General features: G+C 28.8%; 2 protein-coding genes across 6 annotated transcripts; one reads left to right on the top strand and one right to left on the bottom strand.

The window, feature by feature from the left end:
* Positions 1-1,559: 1,559 nt before the first annotated feature.
* On the top strand, positions 1,560-11,138 carry LOC126840544 (angiotensin-converting enzyme-like). Of its 3 annotated transcripts, none has more exons than XM_050576372.1 (13): positions 1,560-1,779; positions 4,929-5,015; positions 5,285-5,515; positions 7,709-7,867; positions 7,934-8,033; positions 8,124-8,267; positions 8,330-8,521; positions 8,623-8,720; positions 8,799-9,093; positions 9,814-10,057; positions 10,260-10,502; positions 10,578-10,753; positions 10,902-11,138. In XM_050576372.1, exons 3-13 carry the CDS (start codon positions 5,291-5,293, stop codon positions 10,949-10,951), a joined length of 1,926 nt encoding a protein of 641 aa, XP_050432329.1. In that variant the 5' UTR covers positions 1,560-1,779; positions 4,929-5,015; positions 5,285-5,290; the 3' UTR covers positions 10,952-11,138. The 3 variants fall into 3 exon arrangements, with proteins under 3 accessions (XP_050432329.1, XP_050432330.1, XP_050432331.1); XM_050576374.1 differs by lacking the exon at positions 1,560-1,779 and adding an exon at positions 4,757-4,854; XM_050576373.1 differs by lacking the exon at positions 4,929-5,015.
* A 338-nt stretch (positions 11,139-11,476) lies between these two features.
* Positions 11,477-19,349, bottom strand: LOC126840582 (ring canal kelch protein-like). Of its 3 annotated transcripts, none has more exons than XM_050576433.1 (13): positions 19,214-19,349; positions 18,134-18,216; positions 17,646-17,673; positions 17,448-17,576; positions 16,670-16,845; positions 16,504-16,597; positions 15,865-16,024; positions 15,260-15,342; positions 14,805-14,977; positions 13,921-14,020; positions 13,689-13,826; positions 13,343-13,586; positions 11,477-12,215 (listed from the first exon to the last, which is right to left on the bottom strand). In XM_050576433.1, exons 2-13 carry the CDS (start codon positions 18,199-18,201, stop codon positions 12,007-12,009), a joined length of 1,602 nt encoding a protein of 533 aa, XP_050432390.1. In that variant the 5' UTR covers positions 18,202-18,216; positions 19,214-19,349; the 3' UTR covers positions 11,477-12,006. The 3 variants fall into 3 exon arrangements, with proteins under 3 accessions (XP_050432390.1, XP_050432388.1, XP_050432389.1); XM_050576432.1 differs by having other exon boundaries at positions 11,480-11,730; positions 11,992-12,215; positions 17,448-17,673; XM_050576431.1 differs by having other exon boundaries at positions 11,478-12,215; positions 17,448-17,673.
* Between the last annotated feature and the right edge of the window lie 1,388 nt (positions 19,350-20,737).

Here is a 20,737-nt window from a genome sequence, read left to right as displayed (position 1 = left end):
ACATTTTTGTCATATTTTGCTCGTTTGCTTAACATTGTTCAGGAATCCGTAAGACAATGCTGATAGATGATCCATTTTAACCTAAGCAAATACCCTCATATTGTATTAAAAAGTAAAAACAAATAGATAAAATATTTTGTCATTTTCCTCGTATTGGAATTATAAATTATTTGTCGACGATGTAGAAAAATATTAAAACCCGAAGACCGGTTGAAAAATAAATAAATAATAAGGCAATTAGACAACCAAATATATACTGAAAAATCAGATACGTTTAATGAGTTTTCTTCACAATGGTAAATGGTTATTTAATTGAATTTAAAGAATTTTCCCATAATCAATTTTATATTTTTTTCCCTACGTTAGAAATATTATAAACTAATAGTACTCAGTTTGAGCACATGTAAAAGCTCCTCTAAAAATAACTAGCAAATGTATTACAAAATTTCCCCTAAAAATAAACTGCCATTGTATAACTTATTGGTTATTTGTAAACTTTCCTAAACAAAATTATACCTACCGTCGAATTTGACAACATAAACTGTTGATTCTCTATTATCTAATAATTTTGTTTGGGAGAAAAATGTCCAATTTCCACCATTCAATGTACACTCGTTACTTTCAACCGTGGTCAATTAGGACAAATGTAAATGATATTTTTTTTAAAAATAAATTAATAGAAAATGTTCAGTACAACTGAATACATTTAATATTATAATGATATTCGCGTATTACTCGATTAAATACAAACATGGTTGATATAAAAAAAAAATTACATAATTTACCCCATTTGTTTATAATATTATCCCACTCGATTCTGTCTATTACAATGTATCAGGTGTGTTTTTTTAACCCACCCACGTTAATTATAAAATATTTGTTATTTAATTTAAAACGACTGAATAGTTTATGTGTTTTTTTGGTAATTTTTTTGTGTAAAAACACGATTACCGACAAGATAGACGGTAGACGGCCGCCACATCATAATGTACGTTAAAATAATATTTATTAGTGTTTTTTTTTTTTTCAAAAATATAATTACTATTCCAGATGAACTTTCGCGTAGTGTAGTGTACTAAGTATATTAAACTTGCTATTGCCTTCACTAATGTACGCAATTAGACACATGGGCTTGGCGCTACGACGTTAACGGGCGCGCGCTTTTCGCGTCATTCCGTCGCGCCAAGGGGTCGCTATTAAACGTATTATTTATGTTACGGGCCATTATGGACGATCTAATGAAAACAAATACTACTAGTTTTAATTAGGTAATTTGCTGTTGTTTTTTTTCTTTTCTCTTCTCCGGAGTCGTATACTGTCGTTTGCTAGCTCAGCACCAGCTGTTCGTTACTATATAGGTATAAAGCGACAAATTAAAATTGATTAGACCACATCTGTGTACGTGTGTGTTTATTTAATACCTATTCGGACATAGCCGATCCCCTCCCGTTGCCGTCGTCACACAATCTGCGCAGTGCCCAGGGTTTTTTCATAATCATATTATCGTACCGGCAGAGCGGTGTAATTATTTTTTCGCTCCGCGTGCCTCTCTGTGCGAAACCGCGGTATTTTGGTTTCATTATAGGCGTACCGCGGTTGCACGGCCACAGGTCTACAAGTCGGACGGAGCGCAACGCACCCATATCGGTCGTCAAAAATCAAATCCAACCGGCAACCGCATACTCAGGCGTTGTGTGTGTCTGTAGTGCCTTGACGGTTGTCGCGCTACCACCGCACGGATACCCATACGAGCTGAGCGCATTTAAATAATATTATATAGTGAGTACCATACACCCATATGCTTTTAGACGATAATGTACCATAACAATGATAATATTATTTTACAGTTGTTAAAAAAAAAAATCAATTTTTTTCATCTTTCTTCTATCCAATATTAAACTACTTTAGACAAAAAAACAATTTTTCCAATTTTTCTTACAAATGTAATTGAACAAGTGGTGGCTAATATAGATATCGGGTGAGTAAGACTAACGACGGGTTAAGAACTTCTAAAAGTCATTAAAAAAAATAAGGAAAATTTATTTTTGCCTAAAGGAATATAATGTTGGGTAACACGGGAAAAAAATCGAATTTTTTTTAATCACCCTACTGTACAAATTCAATATCGAGCTAAAAATAACGCACTGATTACCAAAGGGATTGAAAGCGGGCGGTTTTTAAGGAGTTTTATGTAGGCTATATTTAAGAAAAAATGGTTTTAATCAACTTCGACCATATCGATTTATTTTCTATTAGAAATAATATAATTTCTATTAGCTAAAGTACTAGTTATAACGTAGGTATACAATTTTTTCTATGAATTAAAGTCATTTGGTGATACAATAAACCAATTTAGAACGTAGAGCTTGACACCTACTTAGAATTAATTCTGTGAAAATAATTGAGCTCAATGGCCTTTTTTCCAGGTTGTTGTGGAAGTCGATTTTTGAATAGCTGTTTCATTTACTTAAAAAAAGTCAAAGAAGTGAATACTACAATTTTTGAGAAATTAAAATACGATTTAAACAGAATTTTAATTGAAATATCAAAAATCGATTATAACACAATAACTTGTAAAAAAGGCGAATAAACTTAAACATTTTTACAGAATTAAATTTAACCCACCCTAAGTAGGCTTGGTTTTGTCAGGCTATTAGGTCTAAAGCGCCTATAAAACAGACTATTTTTAATCCGCTTAAAAAAGAGGATATGTCCTTAAAACCGAATTTTACAGCAAGCACAGAAAACTTTCTAGGTAAACTGGGATGGAGCTGGTTTTAAAATAGAATGATTATTAATCGGTGAACATGTCCCTTTCCTGCACTTAACCATTTTAATTGAATTTAGAATACAAAGAATTTGTAATAAAATCCTGGTTTTAATTTAAGTCCAAAATATCGCACGTGTTTCAAAAGCGACAGAAGTAAAACAAATTGTAATTTTGAGTTATCACCATGGTAAGAATTTGGTAAACTATCATCTAATAAAATTCATACTTGTAGTTTTTTTTTTGGCTCGACATATTCTGTTCACGTGATACCTATATGTAAAAGGATTGTCTTAGGTAATTTATTTTGCAAAAAAAATCTTTTATTTTTTAACCATTTGACACATCCTGGACTTGTCCCCTATTTTCACAAAAAAATTCAGCGGTTAATATTTCCATCGTGGTTTAAATGTTTTTAATATAATACAGGACGTGTATTTAAGGAATAAGGTAGAGAAATAAGTATTCGGCGGAGACTCAATTTCTCAAAAATGAGATATGACCCCTTTCTGCAATTTGTGATTTAAAAAATGTATAAACAATATAATGCTATATTAAATTAAAAACCCCACCCATAAAAACAACCTATACAGTATATTTGGTTCTTTGTCTAAATAAAATTCAAATTTGATTGTACAGTCAAATGCTTTAACCATGATTAAACTGTTGTGAGGATATATATTATAGTACTATAATATAATATACAAATTACAATCCAACCAAAATTTTTTTTTATTATTTGAATGGTTTTTGATAAGTTAAATGTAAAACTTAAATTAAAATAAAATTACAAGATATGATTATTTTATTTCGTACAATGTATATACTTTAAAATATGTACTTTGTAATTTTAACCTTTTAAAAGCTAGAATACATACTTATAAGGACTAATAATAAAATAACTTATTTTAAATTGGATAAAAAATACCAATATCTCCTTATCGACTTTTTTTTTCTACGTTTTATGAAAAACACGGAAAAGAAGATATGCCTACATTTAGTCTTCTCTTAAACAACTTTATAAGTACTTTAAATAATAGGCCATCCAATGCTTTCTGTATATTAAAAATGTATTTTCAACAAGACTAAAAACATAAATTGTTTATAGAACATGTTCATAACACAAGTAGTCATAACAATTAAATACACATCCAAACTGTATGTCAAATAATCAAAACACATTAATATTTAATCTTGGAATTTTAAAATGTATTCTCTATTCCCCTTGAATATATGTTCCCTGTAACTCAAGAAGTAATAAGTAATTTAATATGAGCATTCAACAGTAATTTTGGCTTTTCCCAGTATTTGATTCATTAAAATAGATATTCTACTTTTCTTAAAATTAAAAACAATTCTTAATAACTTATTTATTTTAATTTAAATCGTATTATATATTTTTTTTAAATTAAAAGTAGAAGTTAAGTTAAAGCATTTTAATCCCTAAATATTACATATTATACTAGCAAAAGATTAAAATTTTCAGACTACAAAAGTTTATTGAAGAATAGACATATTTTAAAAATTAATCAACGTGCAATACAATTATTGCTATTTATGCAATCTTATCATTATAATAGCTTCTGAATTATGCCTATAAAGTTTAAATAGTGTTATTAATTATTAATACAATACTATTATTAACAATCTCAACCATGAACTTTTAAAAAAAAACTAGCGACTGAAGTACATTACATCGTGATGTAATATCAGAATTTGTGATTAGAGATAATATATTATTCTAGGTATGGCATTTGAAACAAATGGAGCTATAGATATAATTATATCTATAATTAAATTATTACACAATATGCGCAATATTCTATTATGATGGCTATTGAATTTGATTGTTGTATACAATTATTGATATGTTTAAAAATCGAATATATATATATATATATATATTCAGCTGGGAGCCAATATTAGGGTCAAAGTATTTTTTATGACTTAACAAGGTTGAACGACTTGTGTAAATATCGTAGAAGAATTAAACAGGTTTCTATCAGATATCTACCAGACAAGGCTATATGGAATTGTCCACGAGAGTCGCTAAACGCGTCCTCGCGTTGCCAAATTACAACAATATTGTACGGGTGACAAAATATAATACTCAAACCGTGACTTACAATTAAATTAGCTGATGTCATTATCGATTTTTCAGACTTATTAGCCGAGTTCGTTAAAACAGCAAACCGTAAACCCCGCTAAGCGTCAGTGCAGTTAATTGCCCGTATCGCGGAGTCTTCTGGTAAGAAATAATCATAATTTCTCACCGCAAACCACCGAGTTAATCATAGACCATAGTTTAGTTAGGTACCTGTCGAATAACAATATAATCGACCGCGTTTTGTACTTAACTACTAATTTATTCGAGAAAAAACTCATTGCCCGCGGTAGATATTATACATTACCTATAACCATAAAAAATATTATGTGTTTATACTTTAAATATTTGCTTTTGACCCAGCGAATGCGTTTGATTTAATTTAATTCATTTTTTATTTTTATTTTTTTTAGTTAAATATGCTTTTGTTCGCTGATCGAATGCGTACAACACTGCAGTTGGCGTGCTTTCTTGCTGTTGCTTGGCGACCTGCCTTGGCCGTTGGCACGGATCAGAATCGCGAGAATGAAGCTCAGAATTTCTTGAATTATGCAAACCAAGAATTGGCCAAGTGGACTAACAAGGTGATACAAGCCGACTGGAATTGGTCGTCGAATCTTACTAACGAGAATGCGGCAGAAAAGGTAATTAAGCGTGTGTGTAATTAGAACGTTGTATTGTTTGTTTTCGTCCGTTTAAAAAAGTACTTTGATAATATTTCTGGCCATATAGGTCAAACGGTAAGAACTATGGGCCGGCAAATTAATGCGATTGCACGTTTTCCCCGAACGATCCAAAAATACCTAAGTAAGCTTTAGTAATAAAATGATCTAAATTCATAATTTCCATTTGGCCAATTTTGGTTTTTCTTTTCAATTCGTCCGCATATTATAATATACACGATATTTCTTACTTACTGCATGTTTAGAAATTTATGACAAAACAAAAATTACTTCATTAGGAGAGAACTAAAAAAGTGTCTCGTAAAAATAACTCGTACTGAATTGATGTATTCAATGTGTACTCTACCGTTTTATTAATATCGCATATTATTTTCATATAACAATCACATCATACTATGATTATTTTTAGACAGGTTTTTAATTTTTTTTAGTTATTGTAATTTTGATGCATTTAGCAAACGTTAATTTTTAATATTTTTAATAGTTTTGTATTTTTTTTTAAACAATGTACAAAAGATATTATTTTAAGTACATGTTTTATTTTATACTTAGATAATTTTTACTTTTAGCGCATAACTGTATGCATAATTTGCAATATTTGCCATTTGCACACCCCCGAATCTGGTTCGGCATTTCAACATAAGTATTATTATTATTATTATTGTTATTATTATTATTATTATTATATACACAACATGTGTATCAACAACAGGTTATATTATTTATTTCAATACAATTTCTTTTAACCAAAAATTTAATTTTTTTGTATCTTTTCGGTGCCCCAGTTTTACTTGCCGTGTTCGTTTCGTTTACTGTTTTTATATTTAAACAGATTAAACTAATGACGGATGAAAAAAAATGTTTAAACCTATTAATGCGACTTGGTCGTAAACGGGTTAACGTTGAAACGCATTGATTATATCGCACGTCACCCGTGATTAACCCAAAACCTTTTTATCCAATTTTCTGTTTGACAGTTGAATAATGTGGTCAATTTGTTTTTTAAACTTTTCCATTATGCGTCACAGAAAACTCGGATTTTATTTTCAATAAAAAAACACATACACAGGCTATAGGTATTATTTCTATATACTCTTAACAAATCAAACGCATATAACGTATTTTAATTCCTATTCCCCGCTGCTTTTAACAAATAAGCAAGAGCTTATGCTGGGACGGTCAATAGCTATACTGCAGTCAAGTGTCACTTGTCAAAAGGAATCATTTAGCCTTTATGATCCTTTTTTAATGTGTTCTACAGGTAGACAGCTGACAAACTATCAGATAGATATTTACACACGTTGGACACTTATCACGTCTGCCTGTAATAAAAGGTTAACTAAATATCAAATGATTAAAAAAATTGTATATTAAATTAAATTGTATGTAGGGCATAGCATGTGTACATTTTGATTGTTATTGGTAAATTTCAATGATGCTAAGACATTACAGGTGCGTGGAGGATAACATTAAAATGAATAGTTTATAAATTGGGTTCTTTTTTATTGTGCTTTGTATTGTTTTAAAAACAATGGTTACATATATACATGTAAATAGTTACAAACAATGAACAATCGACGTCTGTTCCAACAAATATTACAGACATTTTTATCTAAAATTGGAGATAGTCTTGAACTTTGATACAGTTTTATACATATATTAACAATTCAAATTTGTACGACATTAGATTCGGTTCACTTCTATTCTGAACGCTACACTCAAAGCGAATGACCCAACTCAAAAATTATATACAAAAAAAAAATTAATTCTATTTTAAATCAACCGAAAAATACATATTTTTACAAATATAACTAGTTTATTTTTCCTGGGAGTTATCAACATTTTTTTCTTTTTTATCTTTTCAATTAAAAAAAATGTATATGTACGTTTCATATGGATCTAAAACTAGGTTTGTTTTAAGTTATATCAATATTATTATTTTATGTTTGCACCGATTCGATAATATGATTTGTTAATTTGTATAAAGGCGTGTTAGGTAGGCAATTTCGGTACACTGGTGTAGTTAGGTCGTTTTTATGACTTATGATTTGTATTTTGAAGGTCTCTGAGATTTTACAATTTAAATAATAATTAAACTAGATTACATATTATACAATGTTATGTAATGATGTCAAATAACCAATGTGTCTGCAGTTAACGGTCAATGCGGCGTATGGACAATTTTTGAAAGACTTATGGAAAGAAACGATAAAGTTCCCATGGACCACGTACAAAAATCCGGACATCAAGAGGCAATTCAAACTGTTGTCCGTCTTGGGTACAGCCGCTCTACCGGAGGACAAATTGAAAAAAGTCAGCATTTGCAAAATACTAAAAATAAAAACCCGAAACACTAATATAATTTGCATTTATTTACAGTTCGATCAAACAGTCTCCGACATGGAAACCACATATGGAAAAGCGACTATTCCAGAATATGGTGACGTTAACTCTAACCGGAGGTTGAGTTTAGAACCAGGTATTGGGTTGGCCATTGGCTGTTGTTTATTATTACAGTTTACGCGCGATAGAAATTAACATAACTATTATTATAATTTCCGTAATTAAGACATAAATGATATACTGGCAAAAAGTTTTGACGTCAATGAGCTGAAACACGTTTGGATTCAATGGAGAGAAGCCACCGGCAAGAAGGTTCGTCCTATGTTTTCGGAATACGTGAAATTAGCCAATGAAGCAGCCAAACTAAACAGTTGAGTGATACAATTGGATTCATATCAACAAAACCGGTGTCTGTCATTGTTAATTATTTAGATTACACGGACAACGCCGAATTTTGGATCAGAGGATACGACATGGATGACTTCCGGCCGCAGATGGAACGTCTCTGGAATCAAATCCGCCCACTATACGTCCAGATACACGCGTACGTCCGCAGGAAGCTCTGGGAACGATACGGCGGCTCGGTGGTCTCCAGGAAAGGTCCGATACCGGCACATTTATTAGGTAAATTCCGGTTGCGATTGATGTGTTAATTACATATTATAATAATATACTATACCGGTGTCCGAGTAAGTCCAAGCGAAAATAAAAACAATTATGAACAGGTAACATGTGGGCGCAGACTTGGGAACGATTGGACGATTTCACCCGACCGTTCCCGACCACCAACGACGTTAACCCGCAAACGGCCATGGTCAATCAGGTAAGTATCTAATACTAATAGAAACGGACATTTTGCAGGAAAATCGTTAAATAAATAAGCTGTCGTTTTTTAATTTAGAATTACACGCCGGTGAAAATGTTCCGTATAGCCGAAGAGTTTTTCACTTCGTTGAACTTGAGCGCAATGCCTCAGTCGTTTTGGGAGAAATCCATTCTAGAGAAACCCAACGGCCGCGAACTAGTCTGTCACGCGTCCGCTTGGGACTTTTACGATGCCAAAGATTTCAGAATCAAACAATGCACTTCGGTCACGTTCAACGATTTCATCACGGCCCACCACGAAATGGGACACATTCAATATTATCTGCAGTACAAAAATCAACCTTTCATTTACCGCGAAGGAGCTAACGAAGGTAACCACCAAATGGGATTTTTAATATAATTTGCTTGACTGATTTTAACAAAGTTAATTTTGAACACGGGCGTTTTACCACTCTGCGGCTATCGAGAATATAGAGGTATAGACAATTTTTCGAACGTCTAAGTTCTGTTTACATTAAACAGATAATTTGTATGGATTTTTAGAAGAAACAAATACAATTTTTGACCACAGCCGGTCTTAAGTTAAAATACGCCAAATAGTTAATAATGTGCCTACAAAAATTAAATCAATTTTTATTTATGTACTAAATATCGGAAGAACAGCAATTAAAATCGTAATCGAATAAACCTAGAACACATTAAAACATATTGGAAGCCTAATTTTTTTATTGTTATTCGATTTTGTTTTTTATTAAGTCATACGCAATTAAAAAAGTATTATTGACATTTTCATATCAACTAAACTGTTTGAGATAAATTTAAAAAAAATCACATAAAAACATATAATACGTATTATGTATATAAATATTACATATTAATTGTATGGGGAGAGTTAAAGGGGCTTTATTTGCCGAATTTTCCCTAAAACATAAGCTGCGTTTTACTAAGGCTATGATCCGGTTGGTTTTTAGAACGAAAACGCCTGTTGAGAAATTGAAAGATGACGGATGACATTCTGGAGGAAATGTCATATATCCGTTTTTTTGAGTCATGTTTAGTAGTTTACTTTAATTGTCCCGGTTGTACTGCAGGTTTCCATGAAGCCATCGGGGACACTATAGCCCTGTCCGTGTCCACGCCAAAACACTTGAACAAGATTGGTTTGTTGCCTAAAGTGAGTCGCACGTACGAAGCCGACATCAATTACCTGTACAAAATCGGCCTAGACAAAATAGTGTTTTTGCCTTTCGGCTACCTGATGGACCTGTGGAGATGGAACGTGTTCAAAGGCAAAACCACCGAGGACAAATACAACTGCGACTGGTGGACTCTGAGGTAACACACACGAGTCTCAACATTTCTTCTTCTTTATCTTCGGCCTTCGCCTTACACTCCCAACTACACGGGGTCGGTCACCCTAGTCCTACACCTCCGTAGATCTCGTTCAATCACCCCAGCTATCCTCATATAATTCTCTATTTCGTCTGTCCATCTGTTCTAAACCTTTGTAAAACATATTATAATATTCCATTGACAGGAACGCGTATCAGGGCGTCGAACCGCCGGTGAGCAGGTCGGAAAACGACTTCGACCCGGGCGCCAAGTATCACATCGTGGGAAACGTGCCGTACATCAGATACTTTGTCAGCTTCATCATACAATTTCAGTTCCATCAAGCGCTGTGCGAAAAAGCCGGACAGTTTGATCCCAAAAACCCCAAAACTAAACCGTTGCACGAATGCGACATTTACCAGAGTACAAACGCCGGAAACGCTTTCAAGTAATTAATTATATATAAGTCTCGTCCGTTGCATTGTTTTCTTTTCAATATTAACATATAACTCTTTTCCAACAGAGACATGTTGAAAATGGGTTCGTCGAAACCGTGGTTTGACGCTATGGAGCTGCTGACCGGCCAGAGGACCATGGACGCCCGTCCGCTATTGAACTACTTTAATCCGCTGTACGAATGGCTTCAAAAGGAAAACAAAAAGACTGGCGAATACCTAGGATGGGAATCGTCTAAAAAAGGTACAAACAAACTGTCTTAAAATGTTGTCGAAATGTAATAAATAGAGGGAAAAATGCTCTGTTAAGCATGAAACAATAATTACCTACCATTAATAATTCGTAACTTTACACAGTATTAACATTTTTTTAATAATTATTGTGTTAACAGTTTGTGTGCAATCGGAAGAAGAACTGTATCAGCCGAAATTCGATCAATGATATACGCTTATGTTTAAAGTTTTAATCGACAGTATTATTATGTTAATAAAAAAATTCGTTGGCGAATTATTATTAATGCGCTAGTTATGATTAGATTTCAAGCGTTTATGTAAAATGCGATACTGCATTTATTTTATTTTATTTTAAAATTATACGACTATATTATAATAACATTAAAAAGTTGTTTTCACATTTATCAATTGTCCAAAAAGTCTCATCTCCAAAATATAATCTGACCCAAAGTAAATTTAATACACATTCCCAAAGTATACATATACTGGTACTGGGATTTTACCTTTATTTATTAAACTGATACACAATATTATTTATTCGACACAATTTAGAATTTGTGTTTTTATCGACAGTTAATATGAAAAAATGTAGTAACGTATTCGTAATTTATTAATAAAAACGAATAAAAGAGTTTTTTTTTTTGTAATCATTGTTCTTAAATCCTTTTATAAAATACTTGGAAATCAAAGTATTAAATACTTATAAAAGTAATACTAAGCGGCCGATTATAACGAATTCAATTTATAATACAAATAAACTCGAAACCTGTATTAACGGGTATTAACAATAACAAGTATTAATAAGACGTAATTCGATAAAAAAAAAACTAAAATAATAAAAACTAAAAATCAAAAACAATAATACTGGAAAAAACAAAACAATAATAAAAGGCAAAAATGATAACACTTCCATCAACATAGGAATTGCCTCACTGCTTAGTCGGCTGTGTGAACAGTTCGCTCCAACCGTGGAAATGATTTTTGCAGCTTTAAAATAGTACAATAAAAATAATAATGGTATAAAAAATAATCCAAAACGAAGCCAAAAAACGCGTCGATTAAAATAAATGTACAAAATTATTTTTAATGTAAAAAATTATATTAAAAAGGATAGTTATAAAAGTTTATAAGACTAATACATGTATAATTCATAATAAATTAAAAGAAAATTAAGTAGGAACACTTATAAATTAATAAAATACTTTAAAAAAATTAGTCTTGTTTTAAAAATCTAAAAAGCATATTTACATGTATTTATACAGCTTATTCGTTTTGAACAATATACTGTTTCATATTTTCTATAAAATTACAACTGGTCTCGACGTCCAAAACAACTCCTTTTGTGTACGACCATTTTTCGTCCATTTTAACTCTGGATAGTTTCCACTTTTTTGATATCGGATCAAATACTTCATATGAGTTTTCGTTGTTCCCGCCAATGACGTATATAAGTCCATTATTTGATACCGCCACTGAAATGATTGCATAAACCGACAGAATGTCATATTAATATTCGATTGTTTCGGAGTTATCTTTAACAGATTTAATTTAATTTTTGAGGTTTTACACTATACATTTTAATAGCTAATTAGACTCCAAAGTTTGTTCAAATTATCTATAAAATTTATATATGTTTGATGATTTGTATAAAATCTGATGTAATTTTAATAAAATATTTTTTTAATTTTATACCTACGCATTGTAACTTGTTAGAGAATTAATTGAGTTTTATATTTAGAATAGCATAAACAAATTATGATTTTTTTATACTGGTTTATTGTTGATTTTAATCGTCGTTTAAGGTAAGACTGTTTTTCTTGCTATTGATTAGTAAAACGATTAAAGTAAAAACTGATCACAGTTTATAATATGATTTGTTAAAAAAAAATTATCAAACCACAAACATTTGTTTTAGGTTACAAAAATTTTAGTATAGGTTTTTTCTACCTAGTATACTACTTGTTACTTATATTAGTGTGTATCACTTAAGTTTTTTAGTTCAATTCGGTCATCGGTTGTATTAAACATTTAATTTTACTCGTTATGAAGTGATTATAACATTAAAAAAAAACAAAATTACTTTATGTATGATAACAAATAATTAATTAATACATAGACAACATCTCAAAATAATTGAACAACTGGAGGAGTCATTGGGACCCGAGGAAAAGAAGATTCTTAAAAACTACCGATCTACACAAAAAATCATAAAAAAAAAAAAATGTAATTAATCATAATATTTCACGACCGTGTTATTTTTATAATTGGTACAAATACGGTATCTGGTTACATAATGTAATAATATTTATGAAAGGACAGTATTATTTTGTGCAGAACTTGTACGTTGTTAACGATCAGTAAAAATTTTAATGTATCAAACCGATAAATAAAACAGTTGATGTGATATTTTTATAAGTATTGCTAAACATTAAATTACTTTAATTTGTTTACGAGATGAACAATTTTTTCTAAACTATTTTAGAGTAGATATTTTTTATGTGGGCAACTGATAAATGCAATGGATGATTCTATTATCGCCTAGGTAAGTATTACATGAATGAACTTGTAAGTAAATTTGTATGTCAATAAATATACTTACGTGCGTTTGTTCGCCTTTTGAACATATCAGGAATTTTCCACCAAGTCTTCGAATTGGTATCATATGCTTCTGCGGACATTAGAGTATCATTATTTGTATCACTTCCTCCGAAAATAAAAATGTATCCGTTCAATGAACACACGGCTGCATCTTGTCTTTCAATTGTCATCGTCTGTTCTATTGTGAGCCATTTATTTTCTTCCTTATTGAAAAATTCTATTGTTTTTTTATTAACACCACCCACCTTGAAATTAAAAACAATAACATGGATATTATAAAAGTTAAATAGATTATGAAAAATGTATTTTTTTTAACAGCCAAAATAAATGGATATTCTAATACTAACGACATAAATTAAACCGTTGCAAGATACAACGCTAAAGCCAGTTCGAATTTCGTTCATGTTTCCCATAATTTTGTAACAGTTTGAATTAATATAGTAAATTTCATTGTATTGAGTTTTTACATTGGACGCTGTCTCTAACTGTACATACATAATACAAGCAATGGTAGAATATTACAAAAATTACTCTAATTATTAAATTTTATGTTTGGGAAATTTCGCATTAGATGCTTACTATATAAATTTTATTTTTCGCATGATGTAGTACTGGATTGTTGTGAACAAATTCGGATTTGCTCACCGATTTATAACTTCGGTTGATCATGTTGACCATTCTGGAACATCAGTGTTTAATTTTAGTATTCATTGCAATTTATTAAACTATTATAATTGGTATAATAATAATGATGTTGATACATACTAAACTATTTTTTTACAGTATCTTAATGATACCCCCAGCCCTATAATTCTGTTAAATCGACAAAAGTCCACAAAAAAAAACATAATGTACGAGTATATAACTTATAAATTATAGTATTTTCTTAAGACGCAAAAGTTAAATAAGATAGGTAAAAATGGAGACAACCCGAGTATCTCTTGAAGATAATATAGTAAATTCAGGTTTATTTCAAAAACTTAATCTCAGTAAACACAAGAGATTTTTGGGTTTCCACACTGAGATTTTACCGTACTTTATCTTTATAGTGCCCATAGGTATTTAGTAAGTTTTTATAGTAGGTTCAAAATATCGTACAGTACTTTTTAATAAATAATAATATATATTATATAGATAAATATTACTTATCATTTATAAATATAAGTAATTTATAGTCACCAGTGTAAATATATTTAATATAGGTAGCTTTAAAATCCACATTAAAAATTAGTAAAAAAAACTAGTAGGTGACAACAATGCTGAAAATTGGAATTTTTATGAGGATATAGTTTTTAAAAATAATATTAAATGGCAACAGAAATGTATAAGAAAAAATATGCAATTGTGTTTTTAGTTTTTTTTTTTTTTTGTATTATAAAATATAATACACTTGTTTGTTTTCCAAATAGTTAAATAGTTATGCTCTATTGTCAAAATATAAATACATACATTTCTATACATACCTATTATCGTAAGGCGTTTTACCAATTTCAAAAATTCTACCATCTTCTAAAAAAACACATTTTGAAGTAGTCGGACATCCAACGTTGATGGTTTTCCATTTTTTAACATTCCTGTCCAAAAATCTCAACGCGTGTTCCGTAAAATGCTTGGAATATTGAAATACAATTATAATCTATAAGCATATTTATTCACGTTTATATTGTAGGCTGGTGTATTTTAAAATGACAATTTTACAATTAATCTTACTTAAAACATTAATTTAAACAAAACCCGTCTAAAACAATCACATGACAGCAATATGGGAGCTTAGTTTAAAAACCAAATAAAATGTAAGCCTAGGCTTCGTTTTAGTTGTATTTAACTGACATAATATCAGAGGTAATGATACTAAACCATCGCGTCGGTCAAATCGAATGGTTATGCATGTCCAAAACATGCAAATATAAAAACTTACTTGACATAATATTTTATTTTGAGTTTTTAAAGCTTGACCTTCATTGAGTATTTTTTTAGACATAATTGCTCGGTTGTTATTACCTAAAATAAGCAAATACTAAATTCCATAAAAGCGAATTTAAATAAGTGATAAATTTATAAAATAGAATAAAACGTGTATAACTTTTACATAACCTTTGCATCCCAAGAGCTATTGTGAAACCAAAATAATAACATGAATTTTGGAAAGAATGTCAAGTGGTTAGAATAAAATTATAAATAAATTTCACTAAATATATGGAAAAAAGAGTAAAATATTTACTTCAAATGCTATAGTCTTCATTCAATTTCTTCTGTTTTTATATTTTAAACTCAATTATATTTAAACTTTATGCTTCTCCATTTGTTTTGGTAATAAAATTATAAAAAATAAACTAGCTATAAAGACACCTAATTAATGAACTAATAATTGTTTATACTATAGTTTTATTGGTGCCTTAAAATTTGTCAAAAAATTTCCTTTATTTACCTGCTTGATATAAAGGTAATATAACGTCATCTTAATAAGTTTATCGAAAAATATGTGTACTTTTGTACGACGGTAATATAAATTAAGAAACTTACATTTAACATTTGGTACAAATAATTCGTTATTTTCAACGTCAGTTTCTACAATGGGAAATAGTGATTGTTGTTCCCATTTTATTTTGACAAACATTTCAGTTGAAAAATTTTTTCGATTCTGCACATCATAGCTTATCCACTTCTCTATTGCTTCATTTAACTGAAAAAATAATATTTAAGTAAAAATTACAACTTACGAGTATAAAATTTCCATAATTTGTACTTAAATATAATAAAATATTAAGTAAATACAAAATGGAATTGCTATAAGACCAAGTTTTTTATTTATGTTCTAAATAGTTTCTCGTTAGCACAACCGTTTAACTAAGAAATGAAAATATATGATGTGATAGTATTTATAAAAATCACTAATTTCTTCCTAAGCCATTTAATCTCAAATCTATAATGTATGAGATTACAATTTTATTCTAAATAGAGATTGGAGCATAGTATACATTTATAAAGTCAGCTGGACTTTGCAATATCATTTCAAAACATTGTTTTAACCAAACGTTAAAAAAATGTTCACAATAAATCTATAGGTAGTGTTTTTGCTGTAAGAATTTTACATAATATATATTATAATATCATACACTATAATATTTGCTTAGGCTTATTTTCTTAAAAGGGTTTATTTACTTTTTGGTGATCCACATGTTCTTGGATATTTTTGATAATATCTAAAACTTGATTGACTGTCAAAATTAGAAATTTCCGTGTATCCACTAAACAACTAAGTACATATTGTAATTAACAATATAAAGTTTTGAATAAATCTTAAATCAAGAAAATTAAAAATACTAACTTAATATTATACTTTAAAAATGTTAAACAATAATTCCTCAGATCTATTATTTCCATACAGTTTGCTAATTGGTATAAGTCTATACAATTACGAACTGTTATTTTTGTTTTTATGTATTTCAAAACTTCTTTTTCGACTTCATAAAGCCTTAGCATTATCGAATCCAATAGTATGCCCTAATTCAGAAACGAATAATTATTATTATTCATCAACCAACATTATATGATTATGGGTACATTGCAACCGAGTAAAACGGTTTTTGTTTCTGTATTCTCAATACTAATTCCTAATAAAATATATTTAAAAATGTTGGAATACACATATTTACTCGTTTAAACTTTGCTTTTGAGCTCAGTTATGCGATAACTATTATTGTAATATAATCTTGGTATTCAAGTATTTCCCTTATTAGATAACCACCACAACAGAATGAAACTTAAAGCAGGTTTGTTCGTGTCAGTATTCAGTTTTCAATAATAAAAATTGAAATATCCGAAGGAGTTCATATTACTAATTTAAAATTTAAACACAAAATTGTGGCAAATTAAATAAAGTAGGAACAATTTTTCTATTAGGGATGGGACTAAATCAGGATTAAAATAATACCGGCATTTTGAATTAACTAAAACTGTTTTGTTATGTAATGAAAACAAAAGTATTTTTAATGTTGTTCCGTTGGCTTATAATGAACCTAACTACTCTATTTATTAAGAATCAATTCAATCAAAATTATGTTTATGTACCTTGGGTATTATAGGCATAAGTTTAATATACTTACTCGCATATTAGATTCGGTAAATTCGATCTTAGATGTATATAAATATTCAATAAGTATTTTTAATATATTAGCTGAAGACAATTCACTATCCATCATATATAAGAGTTTTCCAGGATTACTCGAAAACAGCTGATCAAAAAATTCACTATTTGCAGCTAAAATATTTTTTTGACAAGCTATTAACTGTCGATTTCTTACCAAAACCACATCACAGTATTTCTTATTTCTAATAAAAAAAAAGAATTAATAATAACATTTTCAAATAGTAATTTTAAAAAAAATGGGTAACTAATTAATTAAAATATATAACATGCCTTTTCAATAAACTGATTTTAGTTTGCTAATATGAATTCTTTCATAAACGTACCAAATTAATTTAATAAGCAAAATAAGTTATATTTGTGAGAATCTAAATATTATTTTTATTTTGTTGCATTACATAAATAATGGCGTACCTACTAACTATTATAAATTTGAAATGTTCAATTTTTATGATTCATATGTATGTATATTCAATAATATGCAAATAATAAAAAAAATTGTTTGTTAAACCCAATTTAAAAATTGTATACATTATAAGAAGCCTATATAGTTAACTATTTCTATAAAAAAAAATGTATAATTAGTAATAAAAAAATAGTAAACCCTATTGTAGTATATTAAAATATTTAATTTAATTTAATTACCTCCACTGAATAACGAATTTCGATTCTGCTATAACCGACCTCTCTCTAGAATAAAATATTTTAGACATTCTTGAACGAATAACCTGGAAAAAATATATAATTTTAAAAAATTTTACTAGTGTTAAAAAATGAGTAATTAAATGATAATTCAAAGTTAATTCAATCCTGCAAGTCATTTGCTCACATTGTATTTTATATATTAGCTAATACAATAATATCGAGCTCTATGGAGGTGTAAGACTAGGGTGGCCGACCCCATATAGTCGATAGTGTAAGGAGATAATGAAGAAGAAGCTAACACAATAATATTAAATAATATCATTAGTATACTCATATGTTAAACTTCGGTTGTTAGTTAATATTAATAGTACTAAAGTAATAAATAATAATATTATATTTATATTTATAGTAGGTACTAAGTATACAATTGTACTATAATCTAAACATGTGGAGTATAAATTATTATAGCAATTAGTATAACTGTTAAATATTTTTATAAGAAATATTTCTACGTACGAATTAATTTGATTTTTGTTATGAACTTAAAATCAATCTAAAGTTCGTTTATTTTATTATCATGTGTTAACATTGCGGTTTAGTTTATTTAAAAATATTACAATTTGTTGTTGTTAGATACGCATATGCCATATCATATTATATTAAATGTTCAACATGAACACAGCTTTGGAATAAATGTATCACCTATTTTATGTAAGAAACATAAATATAAACATAATAATAATAATATTTAAATCATCATAACTATGTCACTTACATATTTATTGTTATTTTATTATAATGTAATATATCCATACAGGTATATGTTAAGTTAAGCTAAATTTAATGTTTTTTCACGATGCGGGCCAAAGTTTTCCGCAACGACCAATGTTATCCCAGTTACGATAATTTTAATTTAGGATTGGGTTAAAAAAATTATTATTTTTTAATTTTACAATTAATATTAGTGTTTGGCTGCGAATAACAGCAATTGTAGGACGTGGATTAACTTTAATTGATACATCATAGACGCGAATTCGCATACTAAATTATTAAATAGTAAATACAACTAGGTACCATTACCTTAAATGCGAATCAATTAATTCAATTAATCAGTCTTCGATGTTTTATTTCTTGTACTAAATCACATTGAGTAATAACAGTGTACATAAACTACGGCTGTATTGGTTACCAGACTGCACAATCAATACTGATGGTACCGGTTTATCTTCTAAATGCTAAAGAATATTATATAATATATAATGTGGACCGATAAAAATATAAAGTTTTTATGAGTAATATAATTTAGTATCTCACTGGTTCTACCCACTGAAAAAGTTATTTGAGGAAGCAAAAATGTCGGTTAGAGTTGGTAATTTTATAGTCTGTATAAATAACATTTATTCCCAGGTCGTTTAACAACATCCAACGGCGTAATGAGGCATTTTAAAATATTAAAAAACATATTTAAGTACAGTTATTTTTGCCGAAAAATTATTTTTATTTCCATTACTTTAACATTATTAATTAAAGAGCAAAGAAAATTTAATTGTGACTTCGTTGTATTAAAAATAAAATTCCGTTCATAGGTAACTTGTTTAATCGCCTGAATAGATTTCTCAGGTCGATAGAACTAGGTATGCTTTTTGATTAATAAATATGTTTCGATCATAATACTAATAGGTAGTACGGATAGTAAAAGTAATATTAATTTTTAAAAAATATCATAAAATTGTTGTATACATATTGTTTGATGAATATGTTTACAACATATATTTAAAACGTTAATAACTCGTTGTACTGTAGCTTATAAAATTAAAAAAATACATATTATTAGTTGTATCCTTACTATTTATAAAACATGTTATGTACAAGTGAAATTAGTATTAAAAAAAAAAATTGTGATAATGCAAGCTCGTCTATATTAGTTTATAGAAATTAACAATCGTTTTTTGATATTGCTAAATATTATAATCATTAATGGCTGCGTTTAATGGTTCTTAATTTGAATCAAAGAATAAAATAGGTAATAATAAAAATGTAGGTAAATACCTCCTAATAATAATATAATATATATTATTATTATTATTTTGTACGTCATAAGTATAGTACTTCTGTTAGTTGGGTAATAATGTCAAATGTTTTATACTATAACTATTAATTAGGTAAATCAACCAGATCGTACCTGAAGTTTATAGATACTATTATTTATAAAATACAAACTTTGAGACATAATATGCATCAGATTACAATGTAGGCACTTTTTTTTTAATGAATCGACCAGTGACTATAGGTAACGATTTCGAAAAATGACTAAGTACCAGAATATTTTGCTCAGTATTATTTATCTATAATAGGTTTATCATAATAATACATATTATGATATGTTATATAATATTATTATAATATATTTTAACATATTATGTTTCTTGATTGTCTATTTTTATTTATGCTAATGACTTGACATTGAGTCAATGCTAAAATGAAGATCAAAAATATTTTTTTTTTTGAAAGGTTATAAATTGATTATTAAAAATTACGATAACAAAAAATTATTCCTCGTAGTAGTAATAATTTCTTAACTTAACCAAAAGTCGACCAGTTTTT

This window comes from Adelges cooleyi, unplaced genomic scaffold (genome assembly GCF_023614345.1).
Source record: "Adelges cooleyi isolate 19-005CV unplaced genomic scaffold, UGA_ACOO_1.1 ACOO_flye_CR_arks_rails_tigmint_CR_PRNA_376, whole genome shotgun sequence".
Classification (NCBI taxonomy): domain Eukaryota; kingdom Metazoa; phylum Arthropoda; class Insecta; order Hemiptera; family Adelgidae; genus Adelges; species Adelges cooleyi.
This window is presented reverse-complemented; position numbering and strand designations above follow the sequence as displayed.